Here is a 20,257-nt window from a genome sequence, read left to right on the forward strand (position 1 = left end):
GGAGAGAGGAGTCAGGAATGGCAGCCCCACAGGCAGTGGCAGTAAAATCAAAACTTGATAATTGCTTGAAAGGGCTGCAAGTATTTGTGGTAAGTGTTGATTAGATGCAAATATGCAGATGAGTGTACCCTTATAGGCTTCCTAGCAACTCCGTTCATCTTTAGGTGGCCTTCAGGAAAATCCCTAGGAAGATTACTTCTCTGTAATCTTTTCTCTGATCTAGGAGTTTATTACTTTTATTATATTTGATCTTGACTACAAAGGGTTAGGTGACCCCATTAGTCTCTTTCTGCCCACCTAATCAGATATCTTAATGTTCAACTTGGGATGACACGTCACTACAAGCAAATGTTAGTTTTTCAGTTTCTGTAAGGACTGGTGCTTGTTTCTGCATAGCCTTTTAAAAAAATGATTCTAAAAACCCTCCCTTGCATGCAGTAATTAGACATTCTTTAGATTTAAGAAAATCATTTTCCCATTGAAAACATACATAGATGAAGCATGCTACCTACTTCCTAACAGAAATGTGATAGACTCAGGATACAGAATGAGACTGTTTTTTTGACATGACTAATGCAGAAATTTGTATTGCTTGACTGTGCATATTTCTTTGTGTTTTTTTTCTTTCTTTTTAATTTCTAGTTGGGTAGATATTTGTTCATTAAATTTTTTTTAAATGCTGCTTCAGTGTCTAGAAAATAAAGATATCGTAATAATGATAGCTAATACTTAGGTAGCACTCACAAAGTGCCAGGCACTGTGCTAAATGCTTTACAGTTACCTTATTTGAATCTCACAACAACCCTGGGAGGTAGGGACTATTATTATCCCCATTTTGTGATGAAGAAACTAAGGCAAGCAGTTTAAATGGCTTGCCCAAGGTCCCATAGCTAGTAAGTGTCTATCCTGTTCTAGCCACTGTACTACCTAGCTGCCCCATGTACTTGTAGATAGAAAGAAAGAGGAGAAAGGCAGTGAATATCCTGTGTTTCTAAAATGGTTGAATTTTCTGTTTGTTTGTTTGTTTAGCTGTAGAATTATTCTTTTTGTATTCAGGTCTGTAACCAGGGGCTGTCCTTGAGTTTAGCATTCAATAAAGTATTCATCTACCCAGTTAATATTCAAACAGAGCTGGGTTGGGTAATTGGATATAGCTAGAGGCTGAGCCACTCTGACTGAGCAAAATGGACATCTCAGTCAGATAGCCACTTAGCTCAAGGGCACAAATTGCATTTAAAAGTCTCTAGCCTTGCCAAAAAGGACTGTCTTTTATTTGGAGCTATTTAACTGACTATCAAGTCAATCAGAATTATGCTGGCTCTGTTGCTCTACTCTCAACAAAGTCAAGTAACATATTTGTTGTATTCCTATTCTCTGTTGATTAAGTGAAAGACCAGTGGAACAGACTTCTAGACATTTGATGGCCCTCTTTTCTATGGTCCTCCATTTTTGGTTTCCCTTTAGTGCATTTCTTCCTATAGATGCATTGGTGGCCAATAACCATTGTTCCAAGTTTCTCATTCCCTGGGCTTATCCCTTAGGTTGAAACACAGTTTACCCTTCTTCAAACAAGAAAGGCATTTAGACTCTACATTTGGTATAATGAGCCATTTCATTACAATGAACAAACTCCATGAAAAGTTCCCTCTAATGAGTTGCCAGATGTTACACATTTCAAGATTAACGTGAAGGTCTTTTACTCTTCTAAATTATGTTAGATTACACGTCATTAGCTCGGTCCTGAGTAGTTTAGATAACATTTAACATTTTCATTTCTAAAGTGCAGTGCAGATGTTAGCTAATTAATCCTCTCTTTCACCCTTGTGAGGTAAATACTGCGTTTCCCATGTTCCAGGTGAGGAGACTCTACCAAGAAAATGAATGAGTACCCTTGGCATCCTCACCCTCTCCTTCCCACCTCCTCTCCTGCATCAAGAAAGTGTTTAGACCCAGACCAGAGATTCAGGCCTTGACATTTCTTCCCAGAACACTGAATTCTGCTCTGTCTCTTACAAGAAGAATACTTTGTAATGAATTTTTAGGATCTAGTACAGTCCTATTGTAGGAAGGTTAAAGGTTTAATTAATCAGTAAACATTTATTAAGTACTTAGTGGCTGCCAGCCTCTACACTAAGCCCTGGGCATACAAAAAGAAGCAAAAGATAATCCCTGCCCTTAAGAATTTACAATCTAAAGATACCACTTTCACAATTCCATTCATTTCAACAGACATTTTTTTTTAGGTATGTACCATGTGCAAGTCACTTAACCACTCTGCTCCAGACAACTCTCCTAAACCAAAGGTCGCAGAGAAGATGCTGGTCCCAACCTGTATTAGTAGAGGGAGTTCCCTCACCTGGAAGTTCTCAGTACTAATGAAATCACAGGACTAGATCCTATCCCTAAGGACAAATTCTCTATTTCCCCAATATTCAGGTTTATCGTTAAGATAGTTGTTTGCGGTTTTTTTTTTCTTTTTGACCACCAAAAGGTAAGTATTGCTGCAGTGAGGACAATTTGGCATATCAATGGTGATCTGGAAGTTTTTATGGTTTTCCAAGTTGTTCTGCCCATTGTCTTGTGAACCCCCTAAGTAGAGTCATCATCTGGGTGCCTGGTGTAGGAAAATTCAAGGATTCATTCTTCACTCCTTTGTTGTATTTTCATTTTAAGGAAGTATGCTGGAGTGATTTGAAGAATGGATGACTTCCAAATAAAGTAAATTAATAAATGAATAAGGAAGAGAATAAAGAACCCCAGGAAACATCTTAGGGGGGAGGTTAATCTGGTTTTTAAACAACTGCTTTCTTGTGGAAATTCTTAATTTCTACAGTTGTGGTCATGCTAACAGCTATTTATTAATGGAAATTCTAATTTTTCAGAATATAAGTCAGTCCTTGTGCTTTTGCCGCTAGCCAAAGCTAGCTATTGGAGCTACTCCTGACGTTCAGAAAATGAATTTTTTTTTTTTTTACCAACCCATAGAACATAGATAATGAAAACCTTCCAAAGGTTGCTGAACATGGATTCTAAGACTTCCTGGCTGTGTAAAATCCTAATGACTTAGACAGCACTTAATGATAACCTCTAATGATAAATACATATATTTATATGCATTTCAACTTTCTCTAACCACAATGGTCACCTCTCCCCTGCTAATAACTGCTATTTGGTGATGTATTTATTTTTCATGTTGCATAGATGGGTTATTAATGCATATATGAGCATGTTTTCCCCTGTTTGAAACCCTCTTTGTCTTAATTACAGTCAAGGAAAAGCTTGGCTTCATTCCCCACGTACGTTGAAGGTAAGATGTGAGAAAAAAATAAATCAAGCACTGAGTGATTTATAAATCTTTTAGAATTCAGCTCTACGTAATGCTGTACTTTAAGAGGATATATCATCCAGAAGGAAGGAAGGTCACAAGGTGACACATTAGCAGTCTCCAACAATTTAGAATGACAAAATCAACATTTTAAAGCTAGAAAGAACCTTATCTTGGTTTGTGTAGAGTCGACTAACCTTTTCATTTTGTATTTGAGGAAACTGAGGCATAGAGTGAAGTGATGTACCCAAGGCCACACAACTAGTTAGTGAGAGAATTGTGACTAGACCTCAGGTCCCCTGATTCCCATTCCAGTGAACGTCAATTTTAAAACATCTCCACCCAGAATGTAACAAATGGAAATGGAGGGACTTAGATTAGCTACCAGAAATGATTTACCAATATGTCTGGGCTGGTCATTTAAAACTCAAATGAGCTATGTAGAGAGACCAGTCTGTTATAAAGATAAAATATGCTCCAGTTTTCCTGAGGAAGCTCAAATATAGTCTAAAGGACCAGATGTCCTTCTGAGGTCTTTTCCAACTTTCTAATCCTGTAAGTATAAACTGAGGAAAAATTGAAGTTGTTCATCTGCACCATAGAAACTCAAGAGTCATAACAGTAGCTACACCCTGAGTTTGTTTTTAAGTTAATTTCCTGCATTCTAGTTTAAAATAAACAGGAACAAATCAAGAAAGAAAAGGGTAACCTGTAATTATTAGAAATCTGGTCTGTAAAATCTCATGCTAGTATCTTAGTTTTTTCTGAGACATTTTAATCAATAAGCATTTTTAATTGCGTTTTAAACTTTGAATTCATATCAACAACAGGTCTAGAGGTTGTCAAGTAGCTAACAGTAACATGATTGTATATTTGTTCTATGGTGTATGTGTGTGTGTGTGTGTGTGTGTATTCACCTCCACATCAAACTAAGTATAGTGAATTGCGCATAGAGGTAAAATTGCTAACAGAAATTGCTAGAGCATGTCAAATCTAAATCTGACCTTTAAAAAAATGATTGTTCCAATATCTAATTTGCTTTTTAATTTGTACAGTTAGAGTAAATACTAAACTCTGAGGTGAATCAGGGGCTTTCTGTCAGAATGCATTACAGTGGAATTGATTGCATACAATTTCATTGAAGGTTAAATGAAGTGAAGGCATGTATCAAACCTATTATTTATTTAAGACCAATATTTTGGTCCCCCAGATGCTTGGTATTTATCCAGTCATTTCAGTATTATTTGAATTGCTTTCAAGTGCATATACACACCCACACTTACTATTTCAGAAGGGAAAGGAAACATTTTCAAAGGATAGTTAGTTCTGGGTTGTGGATGGCCATGTAATATGCATGGGCAATTAGGCCGTATTGGGAAGAGTTTATTTTTGTTTTCTTTCTGTGCTTATGACTTTTTGCATTCTTTATAGCCTTTTTTTCTCTGTGAGCTTCATGTTGTCATAAACACCTATATATGAGCTGCAGAATAATTTCATCAAAAGGATAGCTATAGTTTCTATACTTCAATATTACATAGCTTCAAAAATGCCTATTTATATTATAGATAGGTATATATTTCCCTGGTGTGTGGTTAAGCCTTTAGCTTGTGTATTGTGGATAATACCTTGAATCCTTGTCATATCCATAAAGGCTAAAAGAAAGAAAAACATGTTTGCCACCCCCAATAACTCATCATGGAGCACTAAGTATGGATTTTGTGTGATTGAAGAGAGGGATATACATTTTTTACAGTGTTTGCTGCAGAAATCATTCTTGTTAAAAACACCAAATAAGCCATATAACACATTCCCTTATTTAATTAGTAGCTAGTGCTTTGTTAAAGATTTCTTGGGAGACTATTTGACTCTCTGTTGCAAATACTGTACTTTAGTTTGAAGAAAATGAATGGATTGTTTTCTCTCCCTGCCTTGGTAAGCAGCTCATTATTGGGGAACAGCTGTTTGAGCTCAAGATGAGTTTGACATTTACAGGTAAAAATTAAATCCATAGGAGAATTACTCCAAAAGACAAGAGATGATCAACCTCAGACAATCAAGGATTTAGCAGATGGACCATGAGTAGCATCCAACTTAAATCAACAAACTTTTATTAAGCACCTACTATTTGCCGTTTGCTATGGTAGGCAAAACAAAGTCTAGTTGCTTTGATGCTAATTTGAAATTCATTTGGAGGAACTTGGAATGTTTATCTTGGAGAAGAGAATATCTTTCCCAATAATATTCCTTGTCTTTAATTATTTAAAAGGTTGTCACAAGGAAGTAGAATTCAAGAATTTGAAAAGTTCTCCCCACGGCCCTCCCACAAGCAAAACTAAGACTGGTCTGCAGGAATTAAAAGGAGGCATATATGACAAGGAAGGACTGGGTTCACATCCTTTCTCAGATACTTATCTCTGTGACCCTGGGCAGGTCAGTCAGTCAGTAAGCATTTATTAAGTGCTTACTGTGTGCCAGCGACTGTGCTAAGCACTGGGAATGTAAAGTAAGATTAAAAACACAGTCCTTGCTCTAAAAGTGCTTATATTCTAATGAGGGAGACATATGTAAATAACTATACATATGAAATATGTACACTATAAATGGAAGGCCATTTCAGAGGGAGGGCACCTGCTTGGGGAGGAGGATACATGGGGAAAGGCCTCCTCCAGAAGACAGGATTTGAGCTGAATCTTGCAATGAAGTAGGAAGCAAGCCAAGAGGCTTGTCTTTCTCTCTTCTGCACCTCAGTTTTCTCACCTGTAAAATGAGGGAGTCATCAAAGATGTTGAAGAGGGATTTATGCTTCAGAGATGACTCAGAACTAGGTAACTGTTAAGATCCCTTTTACCTTTACAGAATCTGTGATTATATGATTATTTAGTGCAGCAGGACTGAATTCTTGTAATAGTCAGAAAAGGGTTGGTTCATTATGTAGTAGGGAAAAAAAATTGGAGGACTCCTTGGGTTGTATTCATGGCTTTGCCACTAATTAGCTGTGTGACCATAGGCAAGTTACTTGGGCCTAGGTTTCCTCATCTTTAAAATGCAAAGATTGTACCCTTCTAGGTTCATTCTAGCTCTACTGTTTGGTGATTTATATGGTACAAGATATAAACACCTTAGGGAGAGAAGACACTTAATTTTTTTAATCTAAAAGGGATATACTAAAAGGGAATTCTGCCAAATAAAATTTAGTTTAAAATGGGGCTTAATTGTAAATCACGGTTGGTAGAATCTTCAGTCTTCTTTTTAAGAGCCTGTACCCCTGTAAAAAATGGAATGCCAGTGGCATTGTACATTATAGATCAGAAATTAGTCTAGAGTTAGTCTGTATGGCTCCATATTGGGAGTTGGTTTGTAGAACTATCATGGTAGGCAGGGTGAAATTAACCTATAGAATCAGGGGAGAGTGCCATTGAGAAGGTACTGTTTCCTATGGAATTAACATGCCCCTTTTTGAGATAACTGGTCTCCCAAACTATAAAGACAGTTGTGTAAGGTTGTGGTACAGAATAAGGAATGATGTTTTACATTCACTCAGCAAGCATAATCACCATGCTTTATATCTCATCTAAATAATTTTCATATGATTTCTGTACATAAATTGTAAGGGAGAAGGGAAGTTGCTATAAAGGGAAAAAAATGTCTTCACTTCTGTTTGAAAATAACCCATTAGTGAGGACAAAGAAAAAAATAAATTACCTTTTCACAAATTTGTCAGAATACACAGTTGGATAGGCAGGCTGAGTGAGAAGCCTAGATGTGCTATTAACTTGTCTGAATGTGTCAGTGATAGTGAAAAGGAATGTAGAGTTGAGTGGTCTGTGTTCTGCCTGTCTCCCGCAGTATGTGGCTTTGCTCACAGCTGTGGTTTTCTGAATTATAGTTCCAGGACCTTGTGATCCTGAAGACTTGATCGATGGCATCATTTTTGCAGCCAATTACCTTGGCTCCACCCAGCTGCTTTCTGACAAAACCCCCTCCAAGAATGTTCGAATGATGCAGGCACAGGAAGCAGTAAGCAGAATCAAGGTAAGGGACTGTGGTGTGTTGTTTGTAGAGGGGATTTAAAACTACCAGAGTGGCTGAACATGGAAGCCCATCTCTTCCTTGGGAAGTTTGTATTCAATATCATAAGTACCTCTTCTAGTGAAAATCAAGGGTCTGACCCAGTTATGACCCCACAGTCCCTTAGATCGTGTCCTTAATACTGAATCTGGAGGAATCTGGAAGAGAAGTGGGTTGAGAGAATATTATAACCAGTGCTTGAAGACTTAATTTTTATTGATTTCTTATGCATTCTGGTTATACAGACTCAGGTACTAAGTAACAAAGTGATTTACACAGAGTAGATTCGATTCCTCATATTTAGTTATCATGGACTTTGTTTTCATTTAAGCCTTAAGACATAATTCATAGATAGCCCCAAACATTTAACCAGGAGCACTGAAAACCCAATTCATTAAGGAAGGCATCTCTGAGAGGAACAGTCATTTATTTCTACTTTTGTAACTACTAAGAGTTTAAGCTCTTATTTTAATAAAGCATTAGGTCTAAATCCTTCAAAGAAGAATAGGTAAATTGAAGCTTTCTCTTCTTGGAGGTGCAGTTTAGGCCGCTCAGGAAACTTGGCTACCCACCTCCTACTTTTTACCTTTCTCTTTTTCAAACACATTCCTCAGGACCACCATGGTGCTTGTGGGATAACTCTGGAAGGAGAAAAACGGAGAGACAGAAGGCAGTAGCCTAGGAGTTAGAAACAGTGCTGAATCCTTCATTGAACAAATGTCCCTAGAATATTTAATGTGCAAGGCACCCTACCAAGAAATTTATAACAAGTTCCTGTTCCCACAGAACTTATGTTCTGGAAGAGGAGACAAGAAACACAAATTCAAGGTAACTAGGAATTATGCGAGGTATTATGTGATAAGGGCCAAATGATTCCAGAGGAAGAAGGGATAGAATGTTCTCCTGGCTTAGTCTTAGTGGAGGAGATTCTTGAATGGAAATTCCCTGGATGAGACCATTAACAGGTCAGAGAGCTGTTAAATAAGGAAGATGACTATGAATATCAAAGGATAGCTGGTCTTTCAGGTCTGATTACCTATGATGATTTTAGCATTGTTAGCTCTCTTTCCAGGGCTCATGTATGTAGAAAATGAGACCTGGAGCATCAAAGGTAGGGAGAAGGGGAGGCCAGAGGAATAAGCATTTATTTAGCACCACTGTGTGCCAGGCACTTTACAAATATTGTCTCATTTGATCTTCACAACAGCCCTGCAAGGTAAGTACTGTTATTATCTCCATTTTATAGTTAAGGAAATTGAGGCAAACAGAAGTTAAGTGACTTGCCTAGGGTTACACAGCTTTTAAGTGTCTGAAGCTGGATTTGAACTTAGGTCTTCCTGACTCCAGACCTAGTGGTCTGGCCACTTTGCCACTTAGCTGGCTCAAGTGACTTGTCCAGTGTCACACAGGTACTAAGTAGCAGAGCTGAGATTGGAACTCAGGTCCTCCAACTTCCAATCCAGCCCTCTTTCCACTGTACTGAGATCCAGAAAGTGTCACTTACCACTGCCCTTAGGTTAGAACATTCCTATAGTCTTCAGCTATCCCAAATATTTAAGTGTTTGAAATAAACACTTTCTGACTTTTATCTAGGAAAACACATGTTAAATCCAACTTGAATCTTTCAAATATTGGACTATGGTGGTATCAGAAGATAGATCTCAAGCTCAATATATGTTCATTTTTTAATCCTATTTCCTCAGTGGTCTTCAATAGGATGTTATTCTTTTTTTCTTTTTTTTAAATACATTCAGCTACCAAACACATGATCGGAAAATTTACTTTGCGTTTTCACAGGGTTGACATCCCAAAGTTTCATGGGCCACATGAACATGAAGTAGAAAGCCCTGTCAGCCAGAAACACAACATTGAAGAACATCTGGTTATAAAGATATTTTCCTTCTATCTAGGATTCAGATTTGGAGTGGAGAGGGTGGGAGGGAATACAGCTAGGTCTTGATTTGTGCAAAACATGAACCCCACCCCACAAGTGGTCACACGTATTCCAATCTACACTATTCAAAGCAATAATTATGTAAAATATGGTCATTAATTCCACCCTAATGGACATATCCTGTGTGAATTTGAATAATGCAACCACTTCAGAGGATTCACACTTATTAGGACCTAGCTGTGTTTGCTTAGAGTAATTTTTTGTAGCTAATTAATTTGTTATAGAATGGTAAATTTATTTTATTAATGACTTAGAAATGTCATTTTAGAGAGTGTTTATATAAAAGCATTGCCTTCCATTAAATATTTTCTACCTCATTCCTTTTACATCCATTTAAATTCTTTTTTTTTTTTAAGAATAAAAGAGCTTACACCCAGCCTCCAGTTTTTCAGACTTGAAGAACTAATTTATCCAAAAATTCATGCTTTATAATTGAGCATCCACTGGTAGATTTTTGGAATCAGAGAGAATGTCAGCACATGGAAACACATACATTTGGGTCTTGAGATATATGGAAATCTAAGTTGGGTTGTATTGCCATGTATCCAGAGGAACACCTGCCTTGACATACGTAGATACACCTCAAAGGCACCTGGTCTCAGAGGAAGGTGTCATGCTTCTCAATACTCCCCTGACATTTCAGTAATGAGTGGTTAAGTGCCATTTGCACTGCTTGGCTAGAAGCATCAACGGGAAGCATTTGAGCATTTGTGTCTGAGGTCTTAAAGTGTAGCACTTATCTTAAGGAAGATGTAAGGTAAGGAGAAGGGCAGTATGGACTTTTAAAAAAAAATCCATTCATCAGTGTCCTTAATAAGTGGTTGAGCTGATGATAAAAATCTCTGAAAAACAAAAAACAAACCTCAGGACATTTTACCTTCTTTGTTTTCTCTCCCATCTGACCAACAGACCACTCCCTGTTGCCACCAATTACAGGATGCTATTTATCCTGCAGCTAATCACAATTACCTGGTTAAACTTTGTGTGATTCAGGAGCTGCTGTGCCATGCTTCATGCTGTGACCTGGATATCCATGGTCCATCAGCTAGACCAAAAACACACTGTATCCCATTGGAGATTTTTGACCTTGAAATAGACTTTCATCCTTATTATTACTATTATTGCCACATTACACCCATGTAGTACTAACTATACTAAATTAGCAACTCCCTAGTGGAGTCATAATTACAGTTTGTGTATTTATATTATTGTTACTGAGAAAATTATTTCTTACAAATGCGTTAGTAAATAGAAGTCTGAGGACTATTAATAATCTATAGTATCATTACTGCTGCTAATACTGAGAGGTAATATGGTATAATGGAGAGAGGGCCAGCCTCAAAGCCAGGAACACCTGGGTTGAAGTCTACTGAGCAAGTCACTCAATGCTCTAGGCAACTTTAAGAATATAAGTTTTGGCTTTTTTTTTTTTTTAGGCAATTGGGATTAAGTGGCTTGCCCGGGGTCACACAGCTAGTAAGTGTCAAGTGTTTGGTCTGAGGTTGGTCCTCCTGACTTCAGGGCCAGTGCCCTATCCACTGTGCCACCTAGCTGCCCCCAAGAATGTAAGTTTCAGAGAAGGAAGGAAACAAGCATTTATTCGGTGCCTATTATGTACTAGGCACCATGCTAAGTGTTTTACAAATATTATCTCATTTAATCCTCACAATAGCAGGGTGAGGGAGGCAAGTGCTATTACTATTCTCACTTTACAGTAGAGGAAATTGAGACAGACAGAGGTTAAGTGACTTGCCCAGGATCACATAGCTAGGAAGTTTTGAAGATAGATGAACTCAGGCCTTTATGACTCAAGGTCTAGCACTCTATCCACTGTACTACTTAGCTGTCTTTTAGGTTCTGATCTAGACTGGCAAAAAAGCTTCCTCACACCATACCAATGAAATGAAATACTATCATATAGTATTATTTCTACTGACAGCTTACTTTAATATAGCACTTTAAGGTTTACTAAGTGCTTGCCTTACAAGTAGGTAGAGTAAATATTTCCCTCACTTTCTAGATGAGGAAACTGAGACTGAGACAGTTTAAATGACTTGCCGAAAGTCACCCAGCTTGGTTGTGGTTGCAGGAGGTAGAGCCTGGTTTCAAGGTCTCCTGACTCAAAGTCCAGTGGACTTGCCCTGGCATCATTTGGCCTAATCAGTGGAGAAGAAAAAGAAGGAATCAGTCTATGAAGCTCAGTTCTTCCCCCAATATAGCCTTGTTAGAGAGATGAATGAGCAGTATCTTAGCTGCATGGAAATGAAAAAAAGCTCTTACCACCCTCCAGGGTCAGGATTTCTGGATGTTACATGGCCTTTTTTGCCATGGGTATTCCTTTTGGCTTGGTTTGAGAAGTGATTATTTTCTTTGAGAATCTCCCAGATGCTTCCAGGAGGAATTCCTTGGCCTCTTTTCTTTGGTTGAGAAGATGGGGACCAACAGCAGTGTTAATTGTAAAGTAATGAGGGGTAGCCCTGTTTCCCCTTGACCCCATGTAAGCTTCTCCACACTGTACGCCATTTTTCAACTCAGTGGATATTTATCCATTCTTCCTAATATTGTGAAGCATAAATTAGTATGCCCTGGTCCAGGATCATGTACTGTATCTTGGTTTTCTTTGGTCTACACACTTCAGAATACATCCTCTTAACAGTTGCATAGTTAGTCACTCAAATACTTTTGATATATCTGCCTTTCATCATTTATTCAAAAGTCTGACATTTTCCATCCTTAAGCAAGTGGCTTAAGTTTAAAACAAACAAAAAAAAACAAACCAGTTTCCCCCAGAGTAGCAGTTTATTTGCAGAATCGAAACTGTCAGTGTGGCTATGGTTAAATATGTAATTTTCCATTTTACTTAGGTGACTCAAGAGCCAGCTGGGTAATAAGCCCTAATTAATCAAATAAAACATAAGGATTTAAATGGATGCTGCTTTTTCTTGCTTTATAATGCATGTTCTCATTACGCTTTCTATGGACCATTTTTCTTTAGTCCAGTTTATAATTCAGGCTTCAGGCCAACTTATTTTTTTTTAACATTCTATCCAAATCATAAATATAGTTTTGTTCCAAATCGCTAGGATTTCAGAACTGATTTGATGTTATTCCAACTGCATAAAATGAAATAAACTTAATACAAATTACTCGAAGCTACCTTTTGCTCAAGTCATTTGTACATTAAATCCTCTTCCCTTCTGATCTGTTCTGAGGGGAACATTGCCCCCCATTTTTTTTGGACATTCCTGCTATGATTGGCCTATCTGACTTCATGGGACCTTGCCAGCATCTGCTTCTTCAAGGCATCAAACAGGTTTTTATGTCAAAGGATATTGGTGATTTGTTGGGTAGGACATTGAATGATCAATCCTGGATTATCACAGCTGCTGCAGGGTTAAAAAAGATGAAAGCTCCCTCCAGAATTCCAGGAAGAGTCATTTAATGTGAGAAACTCAGCAGACACAGGGTGAGACTTTCCCTGGCAATTATCTTAGGGTCACCAAGTTGTAATATGGTGCGCAACCTGAGGAAAATTTCTCATTAGATGCTAAAATGATTACGCCATAATTAAATAGCATTTAGGGGGGTAACCTTGCAGCTGCTGCCTTGAGACTTTTTCAGAGCAAAAACATTCATCATGAACTTAAGATCATCCATGAAAACTGTTTAGCAAGTACAAGATATAGGGTCTGCTAGTTTTTCAGGCCTTCCAGTGCCTGGGAAGTGGTATTTGATGCCTGACGCATCCCGTTTCTCCACAATGAGGCAGCCCAGCAAATCATTAATTAATTAATGAAGCAGAGATTTCCTGCTGGAACTAAAATGAGCTCTCCTACCAGGTGAGTACCAAACCAAGATGGCAGTCCTATCACTTTGAGGCGGCAGCGTCTTTGGATTTTTCATGAATTTGATAATCATTTGTGCAGGACTGGTACAGTTATAAAATATCAGGAAGAGCCCCTTAGTAAAATTTTTTTCTTGTAAGGAAGAAAAAAACCTTAGAAAACCAATTCTCTTCAGATTGAAACATTTTAAGGTCATCCTTCTGTCCTCCAGATCCAAGTAGACAGGATGGTAGGCCAAGCCCTTGGTGTCAGTTTGTAAATCCCCCTCTTTGACTTTGAGACTCTGCAAATCCTTCTCTAACCATTCTCCTATCTCTGTTTATTCCATGCTAAGCAGATGGCCCAGAAATTAGCCAAAAGCAGGAAGAAGGTGCAGTACTACAAACTCATCAGCTTGGTGTTATGCCTGTCCTTTTCATTTATTTACTTTTCGCTTTTCCTCCTCTTTTGTGTTTTTTTAAGTTTTTTGTTTTTATTTTCTGCATCCAGCAAGTTTCTGTTCAGATTTACTTTTGAGTCTCCATATAAAACCAGCATTTCTACAAAAAAAAAATCAGTTGCCATTAAACTGGCCATTTTCAGTTGCTTGTCATTTGCCATTTCATGTTAGAGCCAAGAATGAATGACAGGGCAAAGACTGGAAATACTCATTGGGTCAGGCAGTAGTAGCCCCTATGTTTTCTACCCATTAAACAGGATTGATATGAAAGGGACTTGATTCTATTCAACAGCTTAACTAAAAAGAAGTTTCCCTTCACATTTCAGCATATGAGAGTTTCGTTCGATTTGTGGATATGTCAAATTGCTGGATGCAAAAAAAAAAATAAATTGGCAATACCCATAGATGCCTACACGTAGACACAAAATTCACAGTTAAACTTGGAAATAATCCTAACTGAGGAGTTCTGTGTATGAAGCTTCTAGGTGCCTATGAACTATTTACTTAATCTCAACAGCACAGGCATTTTGGTCTGTATCTTTATAAATTGTATAACTTCTGGAGTGGATTGTTGCTAGAATGATTTTTGTTGCCGTTGTTTAATCCTGAAGACCTTCTTACCAGAACTGCATTGAAATATCTTGATTTGCACCTCCCGTCACCATTTTCCCCAGCAGCCCAGGCCTGGGACCAACCCCAAGTCCCCCTGGACTGTTGGTATCAAGATACCCTGGCTGAAAGTGCCCTTCTCATTCAAGTGATGATTGGAATCATTTCTTTTTTCTATAGAATGCTTATACAGCTCATTCCTGCTACAGTGGGTTACACTGTTCCATTCAGGGAAGAAGAAAGGGAATCAACTTTAAAAACAAAACCATGTAATACAATGATTCTAACTCACTTTCATGCCTACAGCCCCAGCTTCCATACCTTTGTCTCCCCTTCAGCTTTTGCAAGCTCTAATATATTTTCCGCATTGCTGTTCTGGTGACTGTGTCTTGGTTCCCCTGTTTGTGACCTAACCTATTTCTTAAAGATGCATGGTTGCAAGGGGGAGTTAATATGCTTCATGGTGCTTCTTTCAGGCTCCTGAAGGAGAATCTCAGCCCATGACAGAAGTGGATCTCTTCATCTCTACCCAGAGAATAAAAGTCTTGAATGCAGATACACAGGTATAGATAGGTGACAGCCTTTCCTGGAGTTGAGATGTTGCAGGATAGAAACTTCCAAAACTTAGCCCACTCTTGGCATGGGTTTCTTGCCAGCATCCTAGATGGAAACCCTCCATTCTACTGCAGTTAAATTATTTTCCTTTTGTGCTATCACACTGAGAAATTGTGTGGGCCTTTTTTTAAGAGCTAAGGAAATATAAAAAACATAGAAAATATATCAAATATTTATTTGAAAGCTTAAAGTAACTTTTTAAAAATTTTGATGACTATATTTCAATATAATTGGTTTTCTTTGTAATCCTTTGTATATTTTATGCATTTAAGAACATTATTCTGAGAAGAATAATATATAGCTCCTAAAAGGGAAGTTCATGATACAGAAAAGTTTAAGCACTCCTCAATTTAAAATATCTAAATTCAGATCCATAAATTCAGCTAGGTCAGCCTGGTAAGAAGTTTTTTGTTATTTTAAAGCATAGCAGTCCCCCATAGCAGATATTTTACAGCATCTCCCACAAATATTACACTGATTATAAAAATGAATTAAATTCATTTTTCTTTTCACCTGCCATAAATTGGTTCCCCACTCTTTGGGAGTAGCTGAAGGAGTATTGAGGAGGCAAGGATAGGGTGTACATAAATCTGGAAACTAGGTCTTCATGTTCAACACAGCTCTCCCTGTACTGAGTGTTATTTTAAAGCTGTTATTCACAAAATTTCATCAGTGAGGTGAGGGAAAAGCACAAATCTGACATAGGTGTGGTTAGATTATCACCTGTACCCTGCATGTTCTGGTCCCTGACCATAGCATTTGTCTTCTCTCCCCACAACCCTTCTAGGAAACAATGATGGATCACCCTCTGAGGACCATTTCCTACATTGCAGACATTGGGAATATTGTCGTGCTGATGGCCCGCAGGCGAATGCCCCGTTCCAATTCCCAAGATAATGTGGAAACCTCTCATCCATCCCAGGATGGGAAGAGGCAATACAAAATGATCTGTCATGTCTTTGAATCTGAGGATGTAAGGATTGATTTGCTTTGATGGGGGGCAGGGGATAGTGTTATAATTGGGCAAAGGATGTCTCTCCTCTTCCTGTGATGTTGAGCTGAGATGAAAGGAAGGGAGAATTCAGAGATGTGCTAGTAAATATTTAACAACTCCCCCCAAAAAAAGTACGCATGACATGCTTTTAAGTTTAATTTGCGTTATTAATATTTTCTCCATCCCTTCCTTAAGTCTAGATAGTCAATGAAACAATAAATCTAGCCCTAATTTGTAGCATTTGCTGATTTCTGAGAGATAAATGCCCACAATGAAAATTTAACAATCAGCTTTTGAGAGCCCATTTGAGCCAGTTCCAGCATACCCCTGATTTATTTCCATAGAGTAACAGACTTTCAAATAAGTAAAGGGCTGGAGCAGCTAGGTGGCTCAGTGGATAGAGCACTGGCCCTAAAGTCAGGAGGACCTGAGTTCAAATGTAGCCTCAGACCAAACACTTGACACTTACTAGCAGAGTGACCCTGGGCAAGTCACTTAACCCCAATAGCCTAAAAAAAAAACCAAACAAACAAATAAGTAAATGGCTTTAAAAAATCTCTAGGCTCTATAACCTCATTTTATAGATGAGAAAACTTGGGCCCTGTAAGCTGAGTATCAAGGGTTCACAGAGGGAGTCAGTGGCAAATCTTGGAATGGTGCTAACAAAGTTAGAAGTCACCCAGCTCCTAATCCAAATGCTCTCTCCATTATACATGCTACCTCTCCCTCCTAAAGACGTCTAGTTTTCTTTCCCTCCACAAAAATGTATATTTCCTATCTCCAGAAAAAATCCCAGTCTCTCCATACTTTTTAGGAAATATGGAAAATTAGTTTGTGTTGAAACAATATGGCTTAGTTGAGGTGGCCTCAGAGGCAAGAAGACCTGATTTCGAGTCCTGTTTCTGAAACATTCTGGCTGTGTGACCCTGACCTCTCAGTGTTCTCTGACAGAGGGGTCACACACACCCAGAAACGGAACTGGGAGATATTTAGCAAAATAAATAAAAATACAATAGAATATAGATAATGTGAATATGTAGTTTTCTAAGTCAACATGTGGCTCACTGGAATCTTTATGTGTGGCTAGGTGGCCCCTATTTCTATTTGAGTTTGACACCACTGTTGTAAGTAACTCTGTAAGACTGTAAGTTGTAGAGAAGATGTATTGGTAGAAGGAAAAATACTAAACCCTTATGGGTGGTTCTCTGTCCCACTGGAGAGATTAGAATAGGTGACCAATTCCCAGCTCCTATTAGCAATCTGAGTGAATCATGTCTCTTTTCTTTTTTTTTCTTTTTTTTTTAAGGCAATTGGCATTAAGTGACTTGCCCAAGGTCACACAGCTAGTAAGTATAAGGTGTTTGGCTGAGGCTGGATTTGAACGCAGGTCCTCCTGACTTCAGGGCCAGTGCTCTATCCACTGCACCACTTAGCTGCCCTTATCATGTCCCTTTTCTAAAGGGATCTGGGCAGCCAGGGCTTGGATGAGAAGAAGAAAAAAAGAAGTCCAGGGAGAATACCCATTTCTCAATTTTATCTGCTATTTTTTCTACCTTTAAAATTGGTCCTGGTGACAGACGTATCTGGCCAGTGTTAGAACCTTTAACGGGGGTTGCCTAGCATTTGTTATTTTTTTTTGTCTTTGTACACCCACCCCACAACCTAACACAGTGCTTTGTACAGAGTAGGTGCTTAATAAATGCTTGTTCGATTGAACTGTGTTACCATGCATTGGGCAGTGTGATAGTGGAGTAGCAGGGCCATTTCCAAATCCTTAGTGACTGAGGCACTCAAGTCTCTGGTTCTACCTTTCAGATGAGGCCATCCTATCCATATAGTAGTCTTGGGTTCCAAGGTTCTGTGACAAATAGAGAAATGTTACGTCGGTGCTGTTGATGATGAAAAAATGTTATTTTTTTTTTTTTAATGTTTGTATTCTGCAGTGAATAAACTGTGTTCTCTGTAGGGGATTGCACAGGAAGATTAACTCTGGTGGCCTAGTTGCTTGACTCCCTGAAAAAAGAAACAGGTTTCTTTTCCAATAAATGTTCCTCTAGTGGGGAAATAAATTACTTCTTTCCAGGTGCTTAGTACTCCTGACTAGAAAAGATTGTTTTTTAACGGGGGACCATAATTTACTTACCTGAAACCTTACTAGGATAGAATCTGTTAGCGTCTTTGTGATCATTCCAGTTGTTACTAGGGCCCTCATGGGATTATATAATCATAAATTTAGAACTAGAGGAGACCTCAGATGACCATTAGCCTCCCCCCTTCCATTTTAGAGATAAGGAAACTGAGGCTCAGAGAAATTAAAGTGACTTGCCCAGGGTCACGCAGCTGATAAGTATCTCAGGCAGGATTCAAACTCAGGTCTTCCCTAGTCCAAGTCCAGTGATCCATCCATAGGCCCAGCTGCTTCCCCCCTTCTCTCTTTATCCAAAATACCACCAAAATGATGCCATTAAGTAGGCATCAGGTAAAATTCCTCTCCTTGCTCCTGAATCATTTGTAAGGAAAACATGCTAGGACGAAAGCAGGTCTCGATGGAATAGGAAGAGACAGGAAATACTTCAAATTCAGATCCTTGAGTTCCTCAGCTTAAGTCTAAATGTTGGCTTCATGATTGCATTCGTAGTTGAATTTCTATGAAAGTAAGCCTTTGCTTGTGAGTCTGGATTTTATATTTCCTGGCTTTTAAATCTGTTCACCTTTACCTTGCTTGAGGCTTATTTTTTTTAAAAAATGTGTTCCATTTCCTTCCTATTTTCTTATGGGAAGGGAGCAAGGAAAATTAAGAAAACAGTAGGTGACAGAGCACATATCCCCCCTGTGCTTTCAGGAGGCCCAGGGGGGCAAGCTGGCTGGTTGTGTCCATTCATGACACTCAGAAAAGCTCCACTGTGGGGAGTATATTTGTGCTGCAAGGCACATTTCTTCAATCAATGAGACAAAACCTGATAATGTCCATCTGAACTCCTTACATAAGCAAGGATAATCATTCATCGTATCTTGCAAGCAAACCCTGACATGTGAACAGTCACTTCTCCAAGTGAGAGATGTTTCTCCTCCTGTCTGATACATAGGGTATCCACCAGCTCTTGTGACTAGAGGTCAAGGGGTGGTAGGGAAGAAAGGAATGAAAATTATGGGAGAAAAATCATAGATCTGGAGCTCGAAGGCTGCAGTAGGAAGGATAGAAATGGTTCAAGGACTCCTCGGTATCCCTCCTGGATAGCCATCTTGTCTAACACCTTCATTTTACAGATGAGGAAACTGAGGCCCAGGATGAAGTGATTGTCACATAGATATTAAGGATTGGGTCTTCCGACTCCAGAACCAGTGCTTTTTCCTTGTACTTTGCTGCCTCCTCATTATTTTAAATGTCCAGCAGTACTGTGGGATGAGTACCAGCTCTGGAACCAGAGAACCTATGTTCAAACTCCATCTGGGACTACTACTATCTGTATGACTTTAGGGCCTCAGTTTCCTCATCTGTAAGATGAAGGGGTTGGACTCGGTGGTCTCTGAGGCCCCTTCTAGCTCTTGGTTTATAACCTATGATCCTTAATACCCCCAAAATTAAAAAACAAATGGAAAAATATCTAAAATTTAATCTTGAGAATTCATCGCTATAGGGAAAAATCCCAGAAGCTCTCTAGCCCCGATCTAAAGAGGCCGGTCAGTGCATTGGCAGACACTTGACCTTTGCTGCTTTTTTTCTCTTTCTTTGGCTACTCCTAGGCCCAGCTGATTGCACAGTCCATTGGTCAAGCCTTTAGTGTGGCCTACCAGGAATTCCTCAGGGCAAATGGAATCAACCCGGAAGATCTCAGCCAGAAGGAATACAGCGACCTACTCAACACCCAAGACATGTACAATGATGACCTGATCCACTTCTCCAAGTCTGAAAATTGCAAAGATGTAGGCACCTCTCTAACCTCCAGGCCAAGCACCATGAATACAGGGCAGGAAATGGAGGGCAATATGGGGTACCACTCCTGGGAAGTGGGAAGAGGAGGGGGAGGAGTGTCCACGGGAAGAATGGGTACACAGAACAGAGCGTGTCTTTTTTGAACCTGGGATCCAACATTATTTATTAAATACCTGTAAAACTCTAAGCTAGGTTCAGAGGAGGAATATTTGATTGCATTAATATTAAACAAGACCTTGTCTTCAGGGAGCTTAAAATCTAATTGAGGGATAAAAGAAGTATGAATGGCTATATAGTAATACAAGATTAAAGTACAGGGTGTCCTAAAAGTTTGGGGGCAATTAAAAAATTTTTTTAATTTAAAATTTTTTTAAATTGCCCCAAGATTTTTGAGACAACTTGTAAGAGTTGAAGACACCTCAGATATTACAATTGATTACCAGATGAATGGTATAAATAGACCAAAAGTGTAGA

At 38.7% G+C, this 20,257-nt stretch overlaps 1 protein-coding gene across 2 annotated transcripts in view; it reads left to right on the top strand.

Moving 5' to 3' along the window:
• The window catches only part of APBA1 (amyloid beta precursor protein binding family A member 1), a 260,787-nt gene that overhangs the window by 208,335 nt on the left and 32,195 nt on the right, over nt 1–20,257 (top strand). For both annotated transcript variants that reach the window (XM_027839462.1, XM_027839464.1), the window contains 6 exons: nt 3,268–3,307; nt 7,212–7,357; nt 13,530–13,562; nt 14,717–14,803; nt 15,643–15,828; nt 19,594–19,773. In XM_027839462.1, coding sequence (XP_027695263.1) covers nt 3,268–3,307; nt 7,212–7,357; nt 13,530–13,562; nt 14,717–14,803; nt 15,643–15,828; nt 19,594–19,773 — 672 coding nt within the window. The remainder of the gene's footprint in view (nt 1–3,267; nt 3,308–7,211; nt 7,358–13,529; nt 13,563–14,716; nt 14,804–15,642; nt 15,829–19,593; nt 19,774–20,257) is intronic.

Source organism: Vombatus ursinus, unplaced genomic scaffold (genome assembly GCF_900497805.2).
Source record: "Vombatus ursinus unplaced genomic scaffold, bare-nosed wombat genome assembly UNPS02014832.1, whole genome shotgun sequence".
Taxonomy (NCBI): Eukaryota; Metazoa; Chordata; class Mammalia; order Diprotodontia; family Vombatidae; genus Vombatus; species Vombatus ursinus.